This window comes from Pithys albifrons, chromosome 1 (genome assembly GCF_047495875.1).
Source record: "Pithys albifrons albifrons isolate INPA30051 chromosome 1, PitAlb_v1, whole genome shotgun sequence".
Taxonomy (NCBI): Eukaryota; Metazoa; Chordata; class Aves; order Passeriformes; family Thamnophilidae; genus Pithys; species Pithys albifrons.
Window position 1 is genome coordinate 104076944 of NC_092458.1, and position 22385 is coordinate 104099328.

The window sequence follows — 22385 nt, forward strand, 5'->3', positions numbered from 1 at the left end:
AAATTACTGCAGTAGTAAGCAAAATGTAGAAAGTAAACTAACCTGGACACAACTGAAAGGGCATTAATTTTCTAGTAATTTTATTTAATTGGTATCCAATACAGTTTCTCTATTCACATTTCTAAATTTATTTATAAATATGGCTATAAATAAAAGATTATGCTGAATGTATCAGCCAAATTGGATAGAAACTCTTATGGAAAAATGCCCTGCTACTAGTGTTTAAAACAAGTTGAAAAGCAGAGATTGCAACATGGCAGCACAAAACCCCCTGTGTCGTGCTGATGGGGGAAATATCAGTGAGAAACAAAACCTTTGGACAAATCTGTTGCTTATTTTAAGTCAGCTTACAGCATTTCCAACTCAAGTGCATAGATTAGGAAACTCAAGGAGAGTATATTATTAAATTAAATTATCAGAACTTATGCATAGTACATCATTGAAGAAAAAGATCTGTAACACATGAACTGAAGAAGCTATGAGGATAAATTAATCTCAGCTAAAATATTAGTCACAGCTTCAGGATTCTCTGGCATGAAGGCAAATGGGGAAGGGAGACTGGGACCTGGAAAGTAATCAGTTTCTGGGTGAGAAGGGAATGAAAAAGAGGAGTGAGGAAAAAAGTGTGAGAAACAGTCCTGCCAGCACCAAGTTGGGAGGAGAAGGAGGATGAGGATTGCTCCAAATGCTGGAGCAGAGATTCCTCTGAGGCCTGTGGAGAAGAACATGATAAGAATTTTATCCCTATGAAGTCCGTGAAGGTACATGGTGGAGAGGATGTCCACACAAGCAGCCTAAAGAAGAAACAGTTACCAATAAAATTTCCTAAAAATATGCTTGCTGAGGATATCTTATGAGAAAAAAAAAATCAAAACAAAACACACGCAATACTATGTTGGCATTTGCTACAAGATGAATGATACAAGTGTAATGTTTTATAATCACACATCTCATTTTCACAAACATCAAAGCTAATAAGACAAAAGGACTAATCTACTCATACAAATCCATACATTTTCATACACAAACTTGGAAACAGTTTTAAACATTATTATGGCATATTTCTAAAGATTGTGACCTATGAGTTTAAAAATTCTTAGAGAACATTAATGAATCTTAAATTTCCTACAGGTCTTAATTTTAAATGCCTACAACTGTGTTTGGTTAAGACTGGAATACTTTTATCTCAATACAAGATTGCTATAGATCTGGTGTTATTGAAATCACTTCCGAATTTGTGACAAGGAAGCACTGATAACTGTGATATGAATAACACCACATGTTCCATACTGAAACTATTGTGTTTGTCCCATTAGAATATAATGTCATTCTTTTATTATTATTATTATCATCATCCCTACATTAAAAAGCTCCAAAGGAAGTCAATGTAGTTACTGATGAGATTTGGTATATATTTTCACATTTTCTAAATTTAAGCAGAAAATACACTTTGATCAACAGACTGCAGCACCAAATGAGACTTCTTAAATATACTAGTAAAATGGTATTTATTCAGTTTGTAACTCTGAATATCCACAAAACCATATTCTTAATGTAAATTCCTATGTAAATATCCACTTTTGTATATTTTTTTAAGAAGAGAAAAATTTACAGAATGACAATTCAATCAACTTTTACCAAGTAATATAACCCTGAGAGCTTCAATGTTATGTATCAGCTGCCTATAAAATACACTTAAGCATGCAGATGATCAGCTTGCAGTAAGATAGAGATTACCACATGCTACAAATTCTTTGACATAAATGTCAAAACTTTACTTGATTTTGTAGAAAGCCAAAAAACATCTTATTGTTAACAACATTATTTATGCAAGATTTAGGAATTTTAATAGCATAGGCTGAGTCCATGTATAGATGGGAGTTACTTTGACCAAGAATCAAAGGTCAGACCTATTGCTGATTTATGCAGTCCTAAGGAATTCTGTTTGCTAAAGTTGTCAGTAAGGGATGCTGCAAAGTCTTCACTTTATATGTCACTATTGTCATGATAAAATGTCGTAATTTGACTGTTTGAAATCCGAGAACTGTGTTTTAAACCTGTGTTTGAAATCTGAGAACTCGTATGGAAAAACAGTTCATGAGTAGATGCACATAGAGAGATGGTACAGTGAAAATGTGATAGGATAACATGTTTGGGGTTTTTTTGTTGTGTTTTTTTTTTTTTAAAGCAGACTAAGGACACTGAATAAATTACTGAGAACTAACTAGTACACAGAGTTTAGAGAGTTTATTAAACAAAACAAACAACAGCTTGAAAACTAGAATCCAGGCCACTTGTTTTCATTCTGGTTTTGATCTAAAGATCTGTTTTATCTTAATATATAAAGGTACTTGAACTGTCTTTCAGGTCAGAAAAACTGCTGATAGGTTTTCATAGAGTAAAGTCGGTTTGGTCAGTATTGCACTGCTGATTGTGCCAATGATTCTTCTCATTGCCTATGTAGGTAGTATAATAAACAACACCATTTTTGAAGTCTTTGGAGAATATGCTATTGGTTAATCACAACTTCAACTGCCACCAGCCTATAAAGTGTGGATGTATCTCCTAAGGCAGCTTCAGGTATACGATCTCTATTTCATCAAAAAATTAACAGCTCTCTGGAAGTTCTTAAACCATAACGATAATACCACTGATACTTAGGCAGAAGCTCACGAAACAACCTTTTGTGTTGTGGAAGAACTAAATGTACAAGTACAAGTCGCCCTGGGAAATGTTGGTGCAGAACTGCGGGGATGACAGTGTGTTTGTGGATCCCCTAATGTCTGAGGTCATTGATGAGTGCACCCTTAAGGAGCAGAGAGACACCTGTAGAGTGTCAGATACCTTGTAGCCAGTAGAATGTTTCCATGAAGGCTGGGTGAACTGTCTAACCAATAGTGTGATGGCATGTTATATACAAGAGTAAATAGGGGAAGGGAAGCTGGAACTGAAAATAAAGTTATAAGACGTCTGATCAAGTCTTCTGATGCCTACTGTGCCTGATCTCTTCTGACCATCATTTAACTAACCCCTTCACCCCTACAAAATGGTGACCCCAACACAGAACAAGTTCCCTGATAATTTCACTCTTTGGTGTAACAGACCTAACATTATCACTGGTTACTAAATAGAAAAAGCTAATTTTGGAAGGGAAAGAAATCCCATTTCCAAGCCTGTACAGATGTATTTTAGGCAGTAAATACAGCACCACAATTCACAGAAAGCAGCCAAAAATACCTCCTTGGTACATACGTAGTACATAAGCAAATGGATCAAATGGGAGACAATTTTTAAATTTTCAATACAGATTTAGTAGAAATAGGATTATCCATTTACAGAATGGATAAAATCTTTGTACTTAATTTAAGGCATCACATTAAACAACTAATTAAATTAGTGATGTTCCTAAATAATATTCTTTCTTTCCCTAGTTTGTTTAAGCTTTTAATCTAGAAGAGTTATTAAATTTTATATTTTCTTGCCTTTTTGTCTTCTTTAAAAAACCATTAACTTAGGCTCTTCTTACTCATTTTTTTCCCAGTGGAAGGTGACCTTAAAGTTTTACTGAAAGGAATAATTTACAGAAACTAGAGAATTCTGAGCTAGTGTAATACAGCCATGCACACAACATGTGTCTGTGTGCATGTACAGCCATTTGGGTCTACTCAGAGTAATGCATAATTTAATTTAGATCCCAAAAAAGGAACAAATATGAAAGGCTGCCTTGTCATGTGGCTGCCATTTAGTATTGACTTGTCAATATAAATACCAACCAAACCTGCACTGTGGTACCTCAAAATAATTTCTAATTTCAGCTGTGGCTTTATTGACATATCAGCGCAGATACCGTTACCTAAAGGAATGTGTGGAGCTCAGAGGATTGATTGGGATACCTAGGAAGTTGGAAATAGCCCCATTTTCTTGCTGCTTTCCTACTGTACTGCTTCCTCAGGTCATCAAGGAAAACTGCTCTTCATGCCTACCTGCATACAATCCTACTCATCCAAAATCAATATTCCTTGTAAAATTCTGCCACCTCCCCAAACTCAACACTTCAATTTTAGCTCCTTCTAGTTACTGAAGAGTTAGTCCCAGCTACACATTAGTGTAGCTGAACATGCCATAGAGAAGATGAAGGAGCACCAAAACATATGCAAATTTCCATGGATCAGATGGCTCCTGAGAGACTCCTATTCAGTGCTCATATGTGCTCCATTATTGTACATGTTTCAGAGTATAAATCTGTATATTCTCACAGTACTAATTATCCAACATTTACCTTCTCCTTCCAGTCACAATACTCTTGCTCTCCAATTTCACAGCCTTAACATGTGAAGCTCACTAAGATTCATTTGGAGGTTAAAAGAAAATAAAACAACCTTTGAGGCCTGATTGAATTGTTTGCAGTGTCTCAATTGCATAATCAAACATAATTGCAGCTGGCTACATAAATTGTTCTGGCCTGCAGGCATGTGCTAATATTGCAACAACAAATCTATTCTATGATATCGTAAGTAGAAGCTTTTCACAAAAAATGTAGGTGAAACAGGTTATAACAATTTCGGCCGATAATGCAAAGAGGCTTGCCTCTTACATTTTTCCAACTATTCAAAGGAGAATTATTTACAAAGAGCATCATTTGTATACTCAGAAAAAAGAAAGCTATCTACTGGAATCAATTAAAATACCCTAGGATGCACGTATGTTTTCTGTGATTCATTTCAGAAAAAAAAGACCTGATCCTTGATGAGCAAGAATTTAACAGCACTCTCACTACTGTCTCAAAAGAAGGACAACACATTTCATTGACACTGTAACACTATTTCTTTTTGTGCAGAGAGAAAGCAGATATATAAGGAGAAAAAAAAAATCAGATTATTTTGTTATCATTTGTAATAGCTGAAGTGGAGTGAAAAGGCTTCAGGAAAAAAACAGAGTTGATCTTTCAAAGGAAAGGATAAAACAAACCCCAAGTTCTTTACCTTTGCCTGTTGCCTGATCATAAAAACTGTGAAAAACTCTTCAAGTTCCAAATAGCTCGGATTTGCATGCCAATATCAACTGAATTTAGACACTGAAAATAACCTAACTATCGGTCCTGAACTCTGCAATATTTAGAAAAAATGTTACAGGAAATTCACAGATAGACCCGGGTTATTACTGCAATGGAAGGTAGATGGGAAGAAAGCAGAATTCAAGCTGTCTCTGTAGTGTTTATTAAAAAGATAAAAATCAGAGATTTTTTTACTTGTTAATAGAAGGACAATAGTATAAGGTATTTCAGAGACATTCAGTGAATGTGTATCAAATACAGTCAAAAGTACAGTAAAAAACTAGAGTATAAATTCCTATCTTAAATCCAACACCCAAGGCATAACTGGGATGTCTCTGTACTGACTTCTTTTATTCATTGTGTGTGTTTTGATCATAAATTCTTCAGGGTATGCAGCATATGTCTCTTTGCACACATGCTGCATACAGTGCAGCCACTGTCTCATACCAAGTCCCATCTGTTATTGTAATTTGTATTCCAAAACAGGCCTTGAAACTGTAATTACAAACAACATTGGTCAGCTTTCGTATTTTTGCTAGAATTAGATACTACTGAAGTAGAGCATTAAGCTCTGCCCTCACAGTTCTGCAGGATTCACAGGAATCAATGACATTTTTGTACCACTGATCAGGATATGGTCTCCTTCAGGGACATGTGTAGATATGCATGTGCATGTCTAAAACCCATTTTAGAAGTGATTACGCCAGATCAAATCCAATAACTGTCTTTGCTTCTAAAAAAAGCAGCTCTTCTCCTACCTCCCCTTCTTGGGAGAAGGGCCAGGCCTGCTGGATGCACAGTGGTCTGTAGGAACATGCCATTTCAAGTCACAGCTGGAAGGGACATGGCCAGGCTGCCACGTTAGTGCAAGGACATGCAGTGCAGGGCAGTTGGGGACAAGAAGAGCAGAGGCAAAGTATGTGCATCAAGCAGAGTTTTGGCTTGACACTGAAACAGCAGATAAAGCTCTGCTTTTGGACTCAACCTCCATTTTCACCCCTTTAAGGGTGAGACAAATGCGTTCCGTCATGCTCAGCCATTAATTTACTTGGCCTGTCTCACTCTCATGTATTTATGGGTTAAAAAGCCATAGAAGGGTTACAGAAGACATCTAATGTGATCTCCTGGAAAACATTTACTTAAATTTCCAGGGAGGTCAGAAGAAAGGGAAAGACCCCTGTATTTCAAAATCTCAGTGAAAGAGGGAGCACACACTGTGTGGTAGATTGTACTAAAGGCTAACTGATAAAAAGGGAAATAAAAGGCTTCTTTGCTTCTGGTTTGAACTCACTTGGCTTCAGCTTTCAAATACACACTTCTGATATACTGAAAATCCTTTATCAAAGCTGTTTTTCCAAAGACTTAATTATAGAGCTCTTACTCATTAATATTATCCTCCTTAAGCCCAGCTGGGTTACTTCTTTGATCTATGAGTTTGGTGCATATTTTCCATTCTTTGGACATAATTTCAAAACTCAGGAAAGTCTATGTCCTGGTTATAAGACCTATCACTGGAAAGCAAACATTTTGAAACATCTCACATTCAGCCTTCTTATCCACATGAGGTATGTTTGCATTTTAGCAAAAAAAAGAACAAGATGATTGAAAAGGTACATATTAAAATTAATAAAAGTAAAATTAAAAATCAGAACAGCACTTCCTGTTTTCTTAACTCATCATCATATTAATGTCATACCACAAACACTTCTTCCATCTTCTATGGAAAAAAAAATATCCCCTAAAGATACTCTTAATTCAACAGAAATATTGAATACTGGCAAAAATTCAAAAGATGAATCCATTGAATATAGATGATAATCTTTATGTTTATGCATAATGTATTTTGTCTTGTGATTGGATATTGCTTCAAAAGTTATTACACATAAGTAATAATTTCAATTTAAGACTATGTTCTATGTTAATTCCCCTCTTCCCTGATTTTCAATTCACCTTTTCCTTTTCTTTCTGAGTGCAAAACATTCCTGTATTATTCAACAATTATTCAATAATTAAATCATTACCAGTTTTGTTCCCTATTCATCTAACTTGGTAGGAAAGCACAAGCCAAGCCTTTGGCACCCTAGAGCTGGAGGACCACAGGGCAAACAGAGCAGCATATTTTATAGCTCAGGAACATATAAAGTACTTCAGAACATTTATTCAAGATCCAGCAAAAACTCTCCTGTGAGCAATACAGAGAATTCTTTCATTGGCAAGAACAAAGGAAACCACATAACTGTATTTATTCTCACTCTTTTTTATCTCCCACATAGAGTATGTCAGCACACAAGTAGGAAGTGAATATAGATTTTCATCTGGTTGGCAGTATTACTGAGTTGAACTTCAGTTCATGTTGAACTACAGAAACATGTCTGACAGTTTAACACTTGCTGTTGGAATTAGGAATGTAATACCCTCCTATATAGGCGCGGGATAAATTTCAGGTTTCAACTGCACCAACATTTTTAAGCTTGTTTCTGCTGCTTGCTCTTATTTTCAGTAACTGATGTAACAAAGTTATTTCAGGACCATTTCAAACAAAAGTGAGAGGTTACATTTGTAACATTTGAACTAAGTGTAGTCTTTGTGGGTCAGAAAGATGACCTTTAACTTGAAATATTTAAAGAAGAAACTGCTTTATTTTAATGCAAAACTATCAGGAAAAAATATAAATACCGTTATATTGCTCCAAAATGGAAATCACAGAGAGGCAAATAGTAGACAGAGCCTCACAACTTGCCTCAATTCCATGAAAGGTCAAGTCAGAGATTAGAGCAGATCAGACATTGTCCATCAGAACACAAATAGTGAAAGTTCATAATTCCCTACAAATTGAGGGACTTTACTATGTATCTAGTTCCCTCAGTATCATGATTGCTGCAGAAGTTTTCAACTGATTTTGTTTTTTTAAGCAACAACTAAGAATATTAAAAATCTGCAAGGAAAAATACAGGAAAAGAGAAAAATAAGAAAAAAACCCCAGAAGTGGGAAAGAAAGAACTCCAAAGTATTCAGATTTTTAAATTATGGACCTATATATAAGCTCCACTACATTTTGAGGATTACTGGGCAGAGTCCAAATATACTATGTGTAGCCAATATGAAATTGAAACCATTAGTAGGGATTATATGTGAAAATTTAAGCCTGCAGAGATGATTTACCTTTCAGTACTTTAATTGCTATTTATTTATTTTTTAATTTAAAATCTAGAATCTCTTACTACCTTGGAAAATAGCAATTCCTTCTAGTTCCAGAGGAATCTAGAATTAATCTATCTCTAAATTAATTTTCTGCTTACAAAAGAAGATTAGCCAGACAATACATATTTAGATATTTTATACATTAAAGGCAATTTTACCTTATCACCTTCAGAGAAAGTCATTCCATCCATGGCCCTTTTCCAAGTAATCTCTGGGATAGGTTCTCCTTCTGCTTCACAGATGAGTGTTGCTTTCCCATTCTCAAAAGTAGTTTCATTTTTAAGTTGTATTATTTGAGGCTGCACTGTAAAAAATACAAATTACATCACTGATCCTGCACAAAGAATGTCATCTCAAAATTTATCTTTACAACCACCTTTTTTTTTTTCCTTCCTTCCTTGGGTAGTGTGGGATGGATCCTGGCTGACCTGCCTTGGTGGCTGTCTTTGCGTGCTTTATTCCTCCTTTTAGGACCTGCCCTCACTGATCTCTGGAAATTCAGGAATGAAGCAAAGGATCAATGATTCCATGACGGTCCTGTATCTGAACAGGAATAATCCCATGCACCAGTGTAGACTGGGTGCTGACTGGTAAAGCCCCTCTCACCAGCCTGTTGCAGTGCCTGGTGTTCTCATGGTGAAGAATGGTTTCCTTGTATCTCATCTCATATGTAACTTTATGACCACTGTTTAATTTATGGCCATTGTCTCGCAGATGCTGTATTCAGCATCATCAATAATAATAAAACCAGGTTTAAACTTGCTAAATCTGGATATATCACCTATCTCTCTTCTATCCATTTCCACCACACCATTCTTGTCTCACTTCTTATCCCTTTTTTTCATATCCCTCTTGTTGCTTGTCTGTTCATCCTTGACTATTAGGAATAAACTATTGTGGGATTACTGCATAGAGATGAAAAACAAGTATCATTTTACCTAAGAAAGCACTGAACTAATATCCTGTTTCATTATTATATAATCTATGGTGAGTGACATCATGTGCAGAAAGAAAATACCCTGAGTGATCAGGGGTTCTTGAAATGTCAACTAGATCCAGATTTATTTGATTCAACTGCAGGATATCAATTTGCTGATAAAATATGAATCACTCCTCTGTAGTACAAGGCATGTCAGTGGAAATAACTAAAAAGAAAAAAGAACTTGATATAATAGACAATTATGTTAAACATTAAAATAACGTCAATTACTACTCTCAGTTTCAGGATAATCCAAATGTCTATAAAATGTTTCACCATGGCACTCAGACACTGTATTTCTACAGTCATATCACCTGGCTACAATACCATCTGTTCTATCTTTTCAATTCCGTGATATAATATCATCCCTGGAAAAAAAAAAGGAAAGAGATTTAAAAAAAAAAAATGAAAAAGATTTCACTACCTGGACAACATGACAAACAATATCATCTGCTTAGGATGATGAATGCTCCAAAACATATAAATAATACACTTTAATTTTTAACCTTAGACATATTCTAAACTTTTTTAAGACCTTCTTCAAATGAATCTCTATAAGACAAAATGTTTTAGCTTGACATTTTAGACAAGAGAGCTGACATTTAAAGGAATAAGCATTGATTAATCACCAAATATATCTAGCTGACAGTTATTACTTGGAAGAAGAAGAGAACTCATATGGGGGATATTATTTAATTGCTTCATTTTAACTTGCTATTGACTAAAAGTTTTTACACTGTTTCAGTATCTTTCAATGACATTATGGACAATGTAAAATATTAAAATACATTTGTGTGCATGTAAATAACAATATTTATTTGAAAATGAGAAGACTAGTTTTGAGAGAAATACTGAACCAACTGTTCCATTCCCCCTCTCACCTACAATTCTTTAACTGTTCTTTCTAAATGGATAAAGTCATTCTCAAACTCAATTGCTATTTGCTTGTTGTAGGCTAGCAAATACAAATCATATAAAAATATAGAGTCTTAGCATGCAAATTCAGGAAGCCTCACGGTCCTTGCTGGTTTCTTCAGTCAAAAATACTGAAATAGTTTTGCTGTAATGTACTTTAAAAGTTTGTCAACTAAATCACCTGGATGAAAACCTAGATGAAATAAAAATTCAAAATATAGAAAGGATTTATTTATTTTTATTTAGAAGCTAAGCAACTGTTTATTACAAGACAAGTATTTTATAAATATTAAAAGACTGATGTTGAAAAACAAAGAAATAATATTAGTTGGAATGTTTCCTCTCTGAGTAGAGAAGGTTGGTGTTAAGCTCTTTAACTCTTCCTCAATAAACAAGTTTCTTTCAAATTCCTTCACTGGCCTCTTCTGGATTTTTCTCACTGTTGTGCACCTACAGCCTCCCCATAAAGTTTAGGAAGAACATGGATAACAAACAGAGGGTTTAGATTTGTTATTTGTTATTGAATTCACAGAGTTCTACCCATATCTTTGACAAAAGAGTTTCATTGGACTTTGCAAGTGCCACATATAGAAAGCCTGGGATAGTCCTGATTATATCTCATCAAAAAAAGTGCTTTAATCAGCTTTTTATTGATAGAAACATGGATTTACTGGTGAGAGGATTAGTATGTCTGTATCGCTTCCTGATAGAATCTCCTGATTAATTTACCACAGGATAGAATCATACTTTTCTGCTCTCTTCCTGCACAGCCACATTTGAATCAGCAAAACTGCAGCCTCCTGGAAACCGCTGGTACAATTTGAATTCAGTAAACAAATTAGAGTCCAACATGGCAATACCTAAGAAAGAGATCCCTAAAACTTGATTCCTGACATAAGGATTCACAAACATGCCAGTAGGAAATGTTGACTTGATTTAGTGCATGATAAACCTGAGTCTTTCTCTTTAGAGTCTATAATTGAAACAGGTTAAAATGCTATTACTCCTTCACACTCCAAGGGATCTAAGACTTGTCTTTTGACAGAACTGTCATCACTGCCATTATAGATCAGATAATACATATTTTAAAGAGGAGAGGTGTTCCAAATGGGTAAGGAATAAAGAGAAGAAGGAATGTAGAAATCTGTGAACAATTTTCAACCATACCACAGCCCTGTCATAGTGGAAACAGTAGTTGTTCCCCAAGGAGTAAATTAGAATTGAAGATAGTGGGTTTGGGAGACAAGTAAGCTAATGAAGTTGGAAAGAAAAATGTAATTTAATAGGTAATTTTAACACAAACTAGCTCCTTGTGTACTATTTAGCTGTAATAACTACCCATCTGCCTTGCCATTTTCGGACCGCAGGTTATTTTAACATATTTAATTGGAAGAAAACTATAGTAAGTTGTTGGTTGTGTATATGACTGGGAGCTTAACCTATATGAAAGAGACAAAAGAAAAAGTAAAGTTCTTTGTTGCAAAAATTAAAACTCCTCCACATTTCCACAATTAGAAGAGAGGCGAATTTTGTGGAGGCAATATTAGACTGAAATTACACCGAGCTTAGAGATTATGAATAAGGTAAGAGGTTTAATTGATCAAAATATTCCCTAAGGTGTCCTCCTGTCTGCTGAAATAGTGTTCAATTTCTTCCTAGAAGCTGGCACAATTCTGGGTTTTCGATTCAGGATGAGAATGATGTTGCAAACACACTAATAGTCTAGTGGTTGTTGAGCAGTGTTTGCAGTAAGTCAAGGACTTTTCAGCTCGTCACTCCACCAGTAAGGAGGGTGGGGATACACAAAGAGCTGGAAGGAGACACAGCCAGGACAGCTAACTAAAATGACTAAAGGGTTACACCATATCCTGACTGACCAAAAGGATATTCCACACCATAACGTGCCATGGTCAGTAAATAAACCAGATGGAAAGCTGTCCATGGCCACTGCTCAGGAACTTGCGGGGCATCAGTTGGTGGGTGGTGGGCAATTAATCATATTTTACATCACTTTTTTTGTCCTACTAAATTGCCTTAATCTCAACCCATGAATTTCTCTTTTTTTTTCCATTTTTTTTTTTCATTCTAACATTCTCTACAACCCCACTGCAGACAGGGGGAAGTGAAGGAAAGCTGCTGTGGGATGCTTAACTGCCTGTTGGGCTAAACCATCAAGTAAGGTAAACTACCAGCATACACGTTAATATCATCTAAATTAAATATATTCAAGAGTAAAGCACACAGAAATAGTAATATGAAAATATTGGATGATGTGCTCAAAATTTGCTAAATTAACCTCTAAATTAACCTCTCAGGAAAGAGATGTGGGAAACACTGCAGAGTTCTGTGAAAACACTGGTTTGGTACTTGGGGAGTGCTGGTTGAAACAACATGAGAGGGCACCAAGATCCGTTCCCCTCAAAATGCAAATCCTGCATGCCATTCCTGCATTGCCACATGGAATTATAACCAAAAAGGTACAGCAATACACTGTTCAGAGATTCATGATGGTTTCCACAGGAAAAAATAAACTAGCCAAAAAGTCATAGCTAAAAAAAATAAATGAACTAGTGAAAGAAAATACTACATTTGACCCAAAGAACACAGAGAATTACTCTTCACTTTTTATCTTAAAATTATAATTATCTGCCAAAGAGATGAATAGGCTCTGAACTTACACAAGAAAGAAATGATGTAGGAAAATCTAGGAGTTTAGGATGTCATGGAAATAAAAAGGATGGATAGGTTCAAAATGGATTAAACCAACTAATAGTGTCTATTAAAACATTTGGATTTATATTGCAAGGGATTCATCCGAAGACAGACTGCCAAAAGATGAATGTATACAGGAAATACTCTTAATCTGGGATCTCCTTCTGCCTACCCTTTGCATTAGAAAGTTTCTCTGTTCTAAGCAAAAACTAAGTACTTTTTAACTTCCCTAAATTCATATCAGTACTAGTAAGTAATTTCTATGCCTTCCATTTTTTTTAAGTTTGGAAATATGAAGGAATTAAAGGTTTTGGGTTTTCACAAAAATCTTCAAGATGCTGTATTTCTTGAAACAGATGGAATTTATTTCATCTTCTTTCCCTTGAAAAATAATGGAGAATAACTTTCAAGTACCTCAGAACAACAACAGCCAAATGGTTGGGCAACTCAGCTAGAATACTGAACTCTAGACAGCACAGCAGCATCCTGGGCTCTGAAGAGTTTCTCAAACAGGAAGGGCAGTGGGATGCAAATGGATACAGCCAATTTATGTTCACCTGACACCAGGACTTCAGCCTAAGGCTCCCAGATCCCAAATGACAGTATTATCCAATCTAAGAGCTAAGCTTTTCCTATGCAAGTGATCAGATTACCCTCAGTTTGTATAAATTACTGTTAGTTTTATCTGGGACTTAATATTTAACATTTAATTGAGATATATATATTTATAAATACACACACACACACACACACACACACACATATATAGTTATCTATCTTTTTTGGTTTTTTTTCACTAGGAAGTTAATTTCTTACATTCCTAAGAATGGCTTTTAACTGCTCAAATATAAATGGTCTCTCATCTACAAGCTATCAATAATGTAAAAGAACTCCAACATATTCATTTATTTTTAGGTTTTTCATAAGTGAGGTACTACCTTTTTCCTGCACAATAATTCTGAGGGATGTTTTCTACATTTTCACAGATGCCTACTCTTGCCAGGTTATATAGCTAAACAAAACTTCAAATAAATTATCAGTTCTATGTAGAGGAGAGACTCATTAACACAGATTGGGCGGTGGAGCATAGAAAGAGAAATAAGATTTTTTGATGTTATTACTTCCATCCTTTGAAACTCAGATCAGACAATATTTTCATGACTGCATCTGCAATCATGCACTTAAAAAATAAAAGCCAGGAAAGAAAAAAATACTAAAAATTCAGGAAAATCTCTGCATGGTGTTTTTTTATTAAAAACCCTCACAGCTTAGAAGTCCAAATAACCTGGTTGTCCCCCTTTCAGAATTTTCCCCTCTTTCCTTTCTTGGCTTTCTTGCAAGCAGGCAACTTCTCAAGGAAAACTAGACTGAATTAATAATTTAACACTCCATTGTACTGTATCTGAATAGTAGAAAAGCAAACTCCGAAGATAGCCTTTCGAAATTAAATTCAGGTGTAAAGGTTAAAGTAGCCAACAGGGAGGAAAAAAGCTGTAAAATTATACAGAGAGTGGTTTGCTGCATCAGTAGGCACCTTGAAGGAACACTGTTCCACTGAAAATTGTGAATTATCACCTCATTTTCCTACTCTGTACATTGAAAAAGCCAGGATGGGACATGCTATGCAGTACTTACCAAAAACTTGAAGGAATGTCTGTTTTTTGTCATTTCCTGCTTTGTTTTTAGCATTACAGATATAAGGACCTGCATCAACGTTTTTTATATCTCTTATTGTTAGTTCTGTATTGCTTCCTCTCAGCACATATTTTTCATTTCCTTCAATGAGTTTACCATTCCTAAAAAAAAACATAAGGAGAATATATAAATCAACCAGTAGGTTCCAAACTCTGAAATGATGGGCTATGGAAGCATCAATATGCTGAAAATAATATTTGAGGGAAGAGAATGCTAATATGCTGGCTTAAAAATGCATTAATTGGCAGTATGTAGAGAAGGGAACTGATTTTAGCATGGCAAAAAATGGTATTCTGATCACAGTGTTCCACCACAAGAATGTACATATTCTAGGCAAAAGCAGCCCTTTCAGAACTGCATGTTTATGTTCTAGACCCCAACTGCACAATGTTATTGTCAGGTTATGTAATACAAATACTACAATATTATAAACATTCAAAACTGCTAGAGAAATGCTTGGGAATAGAATTCTAACATATGGCTTACACTCAAGGAAGGACAGAAGGAAATTGGTAGATAAATACAAAACATTTAGAAAGGTATTTTCCAAGCGTAACTGCTGCAGTTCAGAGTAGTAGAAACTTAGCAAATTCTAAAAAATTTAAATTGCATTCACGTATAGACTATTGGCACATCAAGAACCCTTCCAATTTATTTCCTCTCAGTTGTTGTTGGCCAGCCACAACTTAGTAAGTAGGTCTGTCTCCAGATGTTAGAACGAGTTCTGACCAGATGGTACAGAAATAATAAAACCTGTGAACAATTCTGAGGGCTGATCAAGGCTTGACCATTCCATTTGAGCACCTTGGCACACACACATCTTTTTTTTTCAAGAGTGCAATTTGAACTTTCTGAAATGTTTTCTGATTCTGCCTAATTTGTTAAAGGTTTCTTTGGTCTTATTTCTGTTGCTTCATCAACAGCCCCTTCTCATAACCACCTGTCAAATATAGCTTGATTTTTATAGACATTGATAATCCTCCTGACAATGCCAATTTATTGAAAATAGACTACTTAAAAATGAAAATATTACGCATCACTCAAGTATTCTATTCTAGTCCATATGCCTAGTTTAGGGTATCTAAATTAATTTCAAGATCTGAGCAACAATGAAATTTATTTGATTCTCGTATAACAATAATTGCATTTATTTCATAATTCCTAAAATTATATTTTATCTAAAAATGAGAATAATGTTTATTTCTTGGGAGAACTAATATCTGTTAGCAGGAATCTCCTGGCATCTATATAGCTTGCATTTTAGGAACAATTTTTTGTAAATAACTCTAGTCCACTTAGTTGTCAACTTCACGACATTATTATGATACTTTTTCATCTCCTTTCCAAAGTAAATCACAGAAATTGTTTTGCAGACCACCAAAGGTCTAATTTTCCACACTAGGTGGTCTCACAGAGAAAAACTAAAATCAAAACAAACAAAAAAACCCCACACAACAATAACAAACAACAGTAAATAAAACTCTAACAACCAGAAACTCCCTAGTGATTTCTTCCAGGAGACAAAAGTTTATATTCAATGTTAGTAGTAATTTCCAGATATCTGTTTTCACAAACATCATTGGTATCTATGGCACTTTCTAAGCAGAAATGAGATTACAAGTATTTCCCTGGACTCTTTAGTGAACAGGAGAGATTCAGATTGATACAGATATTGGATAAGAGGAAAACATAAGCAACATATTGAAGCAGATTATTTCTTTTGTAAGATAATTATAACTCCTGTCAGTAAAGACCAGGAAATTGGTCCAGCTAAACTCTAGCAGTTTAATTTGCCTCCACACGAGTAAAAATTTACAGCAGAAATATTCACATTAGTAAAGATTTCCAGATCATGACTTGTACCTACATTAGGATTTTTATCCTTTAGTCCTCGCTATGTCTAATTTAATTCCATTAGTGTATTGCTTCTCTGAAGGTTATATTTACATTAATACAATATCAGATTCAATAGAGACATCAGTTAAACAGTAAAACAATTAGATTCGGTCTGTGAAATACCAAATATATGTAAACAATAGAGCAGCAACCAAACCTTGGTGACCTTTCTTTCTGTCTAGGTATTTCAAAATGACTAATTTTAAATTGAACCAAAGGATTCTTTCGAGAAAAAAAAAATGACCCATTAGTTCAGATGCATCCATTCTAAACTGACAAAATCTTAAACGTCGTCAGCACCTGGAAATGAAAAGGATAGATGCAAACAGTTCAAGCTTGACCACATTATCTACTGTCTTAAAGAGTTTAAAGCTTAAGACTATTGTTTTGTCCAGCATCTTGCTTACAGTCCACACAAAGGGATATATAAGCCACCTTATCAGTACTGTCAACTAATTTTAAAAATACAGATATTTTTCATGCCCAAGATGAAGTTGACTTGTTCAACTCAGTTCACTGGAAACAAAAAAGGAAATAAAAGAAAAATCAAGTGAATTTACTTTTGAATTGTAATTCTTTGAATCAGTGGATTGTAAGTAAGGTGAGGGTACTTTTAGATAGGTACAAATTCTGCAGGGTTTGCTAAAGAAACTTTAGTAGACCAAAGAAACGAGTAATTGCTGTGAGAGCTCACTTTAAAAGACAAGAAAGACACAAGAACACTGAACTGAGTATAAAACAGGTCCTTAATCTTGAACCACCTCAACAGACTTGGATAAAATGAAAATCCTCCAGCAAAATGGAGTAAAAACCATTCCTATCCTTTTTATAAGAACTTTCCCTCAGCTTGGTATGACTTTTGAATGATTTGCAATGACACATAAAGAAATGCTATGATTATTCTCTGTTTTAATAGTTTTCACCTCTCTGAAGCTGTTAGCTATAGTTAGCTACTTTGAGGATTCAGAGAACAGACTTCCATTAAGTTACTTTACTGCACATGTCCATTTTACAAATGGTTAACCTGAGGCAAATTAAGTAAAGTGTCTGAACTCACACAGATAAAAAGTACTGTTGGGTATAAAACTGAACAGTATTTCCGTAACTTGCCCTAAAAATATAATAATACTTCCAAAATCAGTAATAACACTTAAACAAATTTAAGACATAATTCTATTTGTTTATTAAAAAAGATATAAAACTGAGGTTAGTATCAACTTACATTCAACATCAAAAAGTAATCTAAACAAGATAAAATTTGGAATAATTGGCCATTGATTCTGAGAAAGTGATTCAGTCAGGTTCTCAGTGGATGCCAAGCATATGAATATTAGATAAATCAGTTTTGATATACTTTCCTACCACTGACAGTGCTTTGTAGATATTTCTCAAAACAAAGAAGGATGATGTTGATCTAATTTTCCTACACTCAGTTTAATTTTTAAATAAAAAAACATCTAAAGTCTCGTAGAAAACCAAGGTCTCTTTCTTGACATATTTCTTAGTTAAGACCAAAGAAAAGAGACAGATCAGCTGATTCTGAATTCCTTTAACTGCCTACCTATATGGGAATGAAAAGTAACCTAAACTGTACAGGACAGAGAATGCAGAAATTTTGATGCAGAAATTTAGTACTGGAACAAAATTTAGAAAATTTTACTTTCTCTAAAAAAATAATTTAGCTGCCTCCATTCTTTTTTTCCTGTTTGCATATCAATAATAATATCCTCTCACAGGGATGAGGCCTTTCTCACCTACTACTTTAAACCTCTCACTGTTAGGAAATATAAAAAGATGAGTATTTTCTACTGACAAGAATTTACAATCTAATAAGACAAAACAAAAAGAGAATGAAAGGAAAAAAGCCAAACCAACAGGTAAGGGAGGCAGATTAGCCAATATTTCTCATTCCTGAAATGGAACAGAACAGAAACTTCCACATATAATATTCAATATCCAGTTCACAAGCCTGTGAAGCTTTTATGAAATCTTTGCAAAAGATATTTAATGAATAGTTTAAAAAAGTCAGCACCTCAAGGGCTGTCAAACCAAAGGGAAATCCTTCAGGAGGCTCTGGTCAGTGGACATAGAGATAAGTGTCTCTCTAATATATATAAAGAGATAAATGTGCCTCTGTAAAGTTTATAAAATATATATATAAAATATATATCATTATAATATGCATTATATATTAATATAAAATATATATTTATAAAAAACTGAAAAAATCCACCAACTATAAACAGGGATATCCACAAACTGCAGAAATATATTCATTTTTTTTAACAATACATACACTATAATGTTGGCTGTCTTACACCAAAACCATTTAGGATAGCAGATTTCAGGCAACTCTTAGTGTTTTTGATCACGTAAGAGAGACACTGTGAAAAATTACTTCAAAGACAATAAATAAAAGTAATATTAAACCATAGCTTGAATTCAGTATTGGTTCTTTAATTTGAGCTCTACATATTTTGGGTTTCTTTTTCCTCCTCTTCACTTAATTTTGAATTCTAACTCACATTAATTCCTTAATTCCACATTCTATTTAAATTTACTGGGATTGAAATTGCGGAAGAGAAAAATCTGAATTCACATTTGATGTATGGCAAATTAAGATGAAGGTATCAGTTGAAGGCAGATAACCTTATTCTAACATTGTTCAAAGGTTCCAAAGGAGATTAACAATTGATGGAAATCCCTTCTACACCCATTCGGAAAATGGAATGAGTTTTTAATTCACCTGAAATAATATAAGTAGATGCAAATTATTCAAGTCTGAAATAGAAATGTGCACTGGTATGAGGTGCTGAGATACTTTACACCCCAGGACTGATGCATATCTTTGTTTGAACTGAAGGAACACAGAGTGTATAGATATTTAAATTTTTACAAATGTTATATGGTAAGTGTTCCCAAATGACATAGCTCTACTATGCTCATGTCATTGATATAATCAAAAAACCACATGAGCTTTAAAAGCAATTCCATTTTCAAAGAATTTTACACTTTTAAAATTACATTAAATTACACTGAAACTTATTCAATGAAACGTTCCCGTGTCCTATGGGTGTCTATAGCCATACCTCCTTCTGAATCTCATTAAAATGGAGAGTTCAGGCTAGAATCTATTTTTACAGATATAGAAAATGTTATCTTTTTTACAAGTATTGCTGATTTGTGTTGGACAATTCTTTAATGCATAAATGCCTATGTTTTTACCCAATGCATTCACATGTGGAAAAGTTGTTAGACTTTTGTTCTATTGTTTTTGAGATATGGACTCATTTCTTCAGCTTTATTTGTTTCTGCTCACATGTGAAGAAATCATGACAATATGGTCCTTTTGTTACTTTTAATGTTTATTTCACTTGCTGGTAACCTGAGTGCAATTGGATTTGTGCAAGTTCATTCACTTAATAATGCTTAATCTAGTTTTAGCAGTTAAAATAGAAACAGACAGCAAATGTTCTTAAAATTCAGTAAAGAAATTAAGGATGCATAGCTAATGGACTGTGGTAGAAAATCGTGAGGCATTAAAACAACATGCCCTGATGTGCAGCCCTCAAATGAACTTACCTGTACCAATTGATTTCTGGTGGAGGAGATCCAGTGGCTCTGCAGAACAAAGTTATTGCCTCTCCTCGGTCTGCAGTGGCATTGAAGGATTTCTGAAGCAGAATAATTGCAGGGGGAACTGAAAAAAATAAAACATTGTGTCCTATTAAGGAAAAGTAAAATATTTTATGTGTTTATGGAGAAATTTGATACATAGGATAGATCCTTTGCTAACTTGGGAATTTATGGCTATGTTTAGGGATCAAGTTACAATATGAATCACTGTTATAAGTATTTCTTTACTTTTCTTAACCACAAGAATTTTAATACTATAAGGACATTTGTAGCAATTTTTAATAGAATAATTTTAAAAGCCTTTTTCAGCAGCTTTCCAATTTTCTTTCAGAACATTCCAAGATGACTAAAGTTATACCTAACATGTATAAGACAAAAAACTATACATAAGACAAAAACTATACACTGCTGTCAGACAGTGCTTTTAAAACAGGTATCTGTATGCAGGAGACTTGATTAGGAATATGAAATTATTTTTCCTGAATTCCTGCATACTTCCTGGGCAGGAGTATCACCAGCTTCCAAAGAGGAAATGTGATAGAACCTAGTGGATGCAATCTATTTGCATTTGCAAAAACTGTAATTGTGTTCTGAGAGTGACAAATGCTTTCTGGTTTTGATGGGTTATTGCTAAAATTATTACTAAATTATCATTAAAATTGCAACTATTTCCAGAGAACCTCTTCCTGACAGAAAAAAATGGAATAATAGTTGAGACATAAAAACTCATAGGCTGATAATTAATGTATCTGGTCATATGGTAATTTTACTACATCTCTCCTACATCTGTTTCCATTGCCTAATAAATATGAAGTGTTCAAGGCCAGAGTGGATGGAGCTCTGATCAACCTGGTCAGGTGGAAGGTGCCTTGGAACTAAATGATCTTTAAGGTCCTTTCCAACCCAAACCATTCTATGATTCTGTGAAATATACAAATAAAAATCAATCCAAGCAGATTGGAAAGTAGAGGATATGTGTAAAAGATGAAATGTCAAAGAAATCAAGAGGAAAAGGAAAATGACATGAGATTCACAAAATACACATCTCTGCTAGCAGGAACATCCTGTCAGAGTGACTCAGACTTGTCCCTTTTACCTTTATACTTCACTAGAGAAAAGAAGATGAAACAAGCAACCCCAATGAATTTGCTTTTGGCTTCCCAGTGCACTTTAGCAGGTTTATCTCACCAACTGCTGAGAAGCAACTTCTGTTGCTTTGCACCAAATATTTCAGCTTTAATATTCTACTTCAGAAGCCTTTCCAGCTTTTGAACCTTAAAGATATCAAATTATCATAAAATCATGTACCAGAATTATCAGTTTTCTATGTTGTTAAGCACTTTTCACACTTCTTCACAGTGGTTTTACTCTCTTTCACAGATCACTTCTCTCCTATCTGAAATTGCCTGTGTCATTACTCAGCATACAAAACCATTGTGGTGTGCAACAGCAATTCCTTCATCTTCAATAAAAAATGTAACTTAGAAAGTGTCTAATACATTTTAGCTACTTTTGAGTGCATTCTAATGTCTAGACCTAAAAATATATTTGGGAACATAAGGAGATGAACCAATTCTTTAGAAGCAGCAGGTTCTTCACTGCTCACAGCTAAGAACTACAGGGCTATGACTTGGTTAAGAATATTACTTGACTACCTCAATCTTCCAGGAGATACAACAATTACAATGAAATGAAATTAATTTTCTCATTGTTATTACTGGGAAGAATATTTGTTTATCTTTGATTCTGCTCTTTTACATACATAGGATAGAACTAAAATGTGAACCAAATAGCACTACAATTTTAATTTCTTTCTGCATTTTATTCTAAAACCTATTTTGCACCAAGTTTTATACATTTAATTTTATGTAGGAAAACCTATTTATTACTATAAATGAGGCAGAAAATAGCTCTTAATTGGTGCCATTCTACATAAGCAACCATGTCAGAATCAATCATTTGGCAACTCCTCCCAACAAAGAAGTTTAGAGGTGAGTGCTAGAATTCTTATCTTAGAATCATAATAAGTGTATAAAGAACCCAATTTGTGTTTATAATCCAGCAATAAATTATGTGAAGTCAGACTACGGTTTGCAATATAATGTTTTAGTTTAAATACGAGTTTGCTCTCAGCTCAACCATATATAAATATCAGAAGTGAAAGGTGATCAGAAGGCAGATTCATACCCATATACATAAATAGCAGCAGAAGAAAATCTCATTCAGTATTTTAAATGCTACCAGATGCACTGCTGGAATTGTAGATAACTAGGAGTGGAGGTAATGCAGCACCATAAT

The 22385-nt window shown here is 34.4% G+C and overlaps 1 protein-coding gene across 2 annotated transcripts in view; it reads right to left on the reverse strand.

Annotated features, from left to right (window-relative positions):
* NCAM2 (neural cell adhesion molecule 2) overlaps positions 1-22385 on the reverse strand; it is a 286120-nt gene that overhangs the window by 108487 nt on the left and 155248 nt on the right. For both annotated transcript variants that reach the window (XM_071563032.1, XM_071563041.1), the window contains exons 6-8: positions 20034-20151; positions 14496-14656; positions 8413-8558 (exon numbers count right to left, since the gene is read on the reverse strand). In XM_071563032.1, the coding sequence (XP_071419133.1) occupies positions 8413-8558; positions 14496-14656; positions 20034-20151 (425 nt within the window). The remainder of the gene's footprint in view (positions 1-8412; positions 8559-14495; positions 14657-20033; positions 20152-22385) is intronic.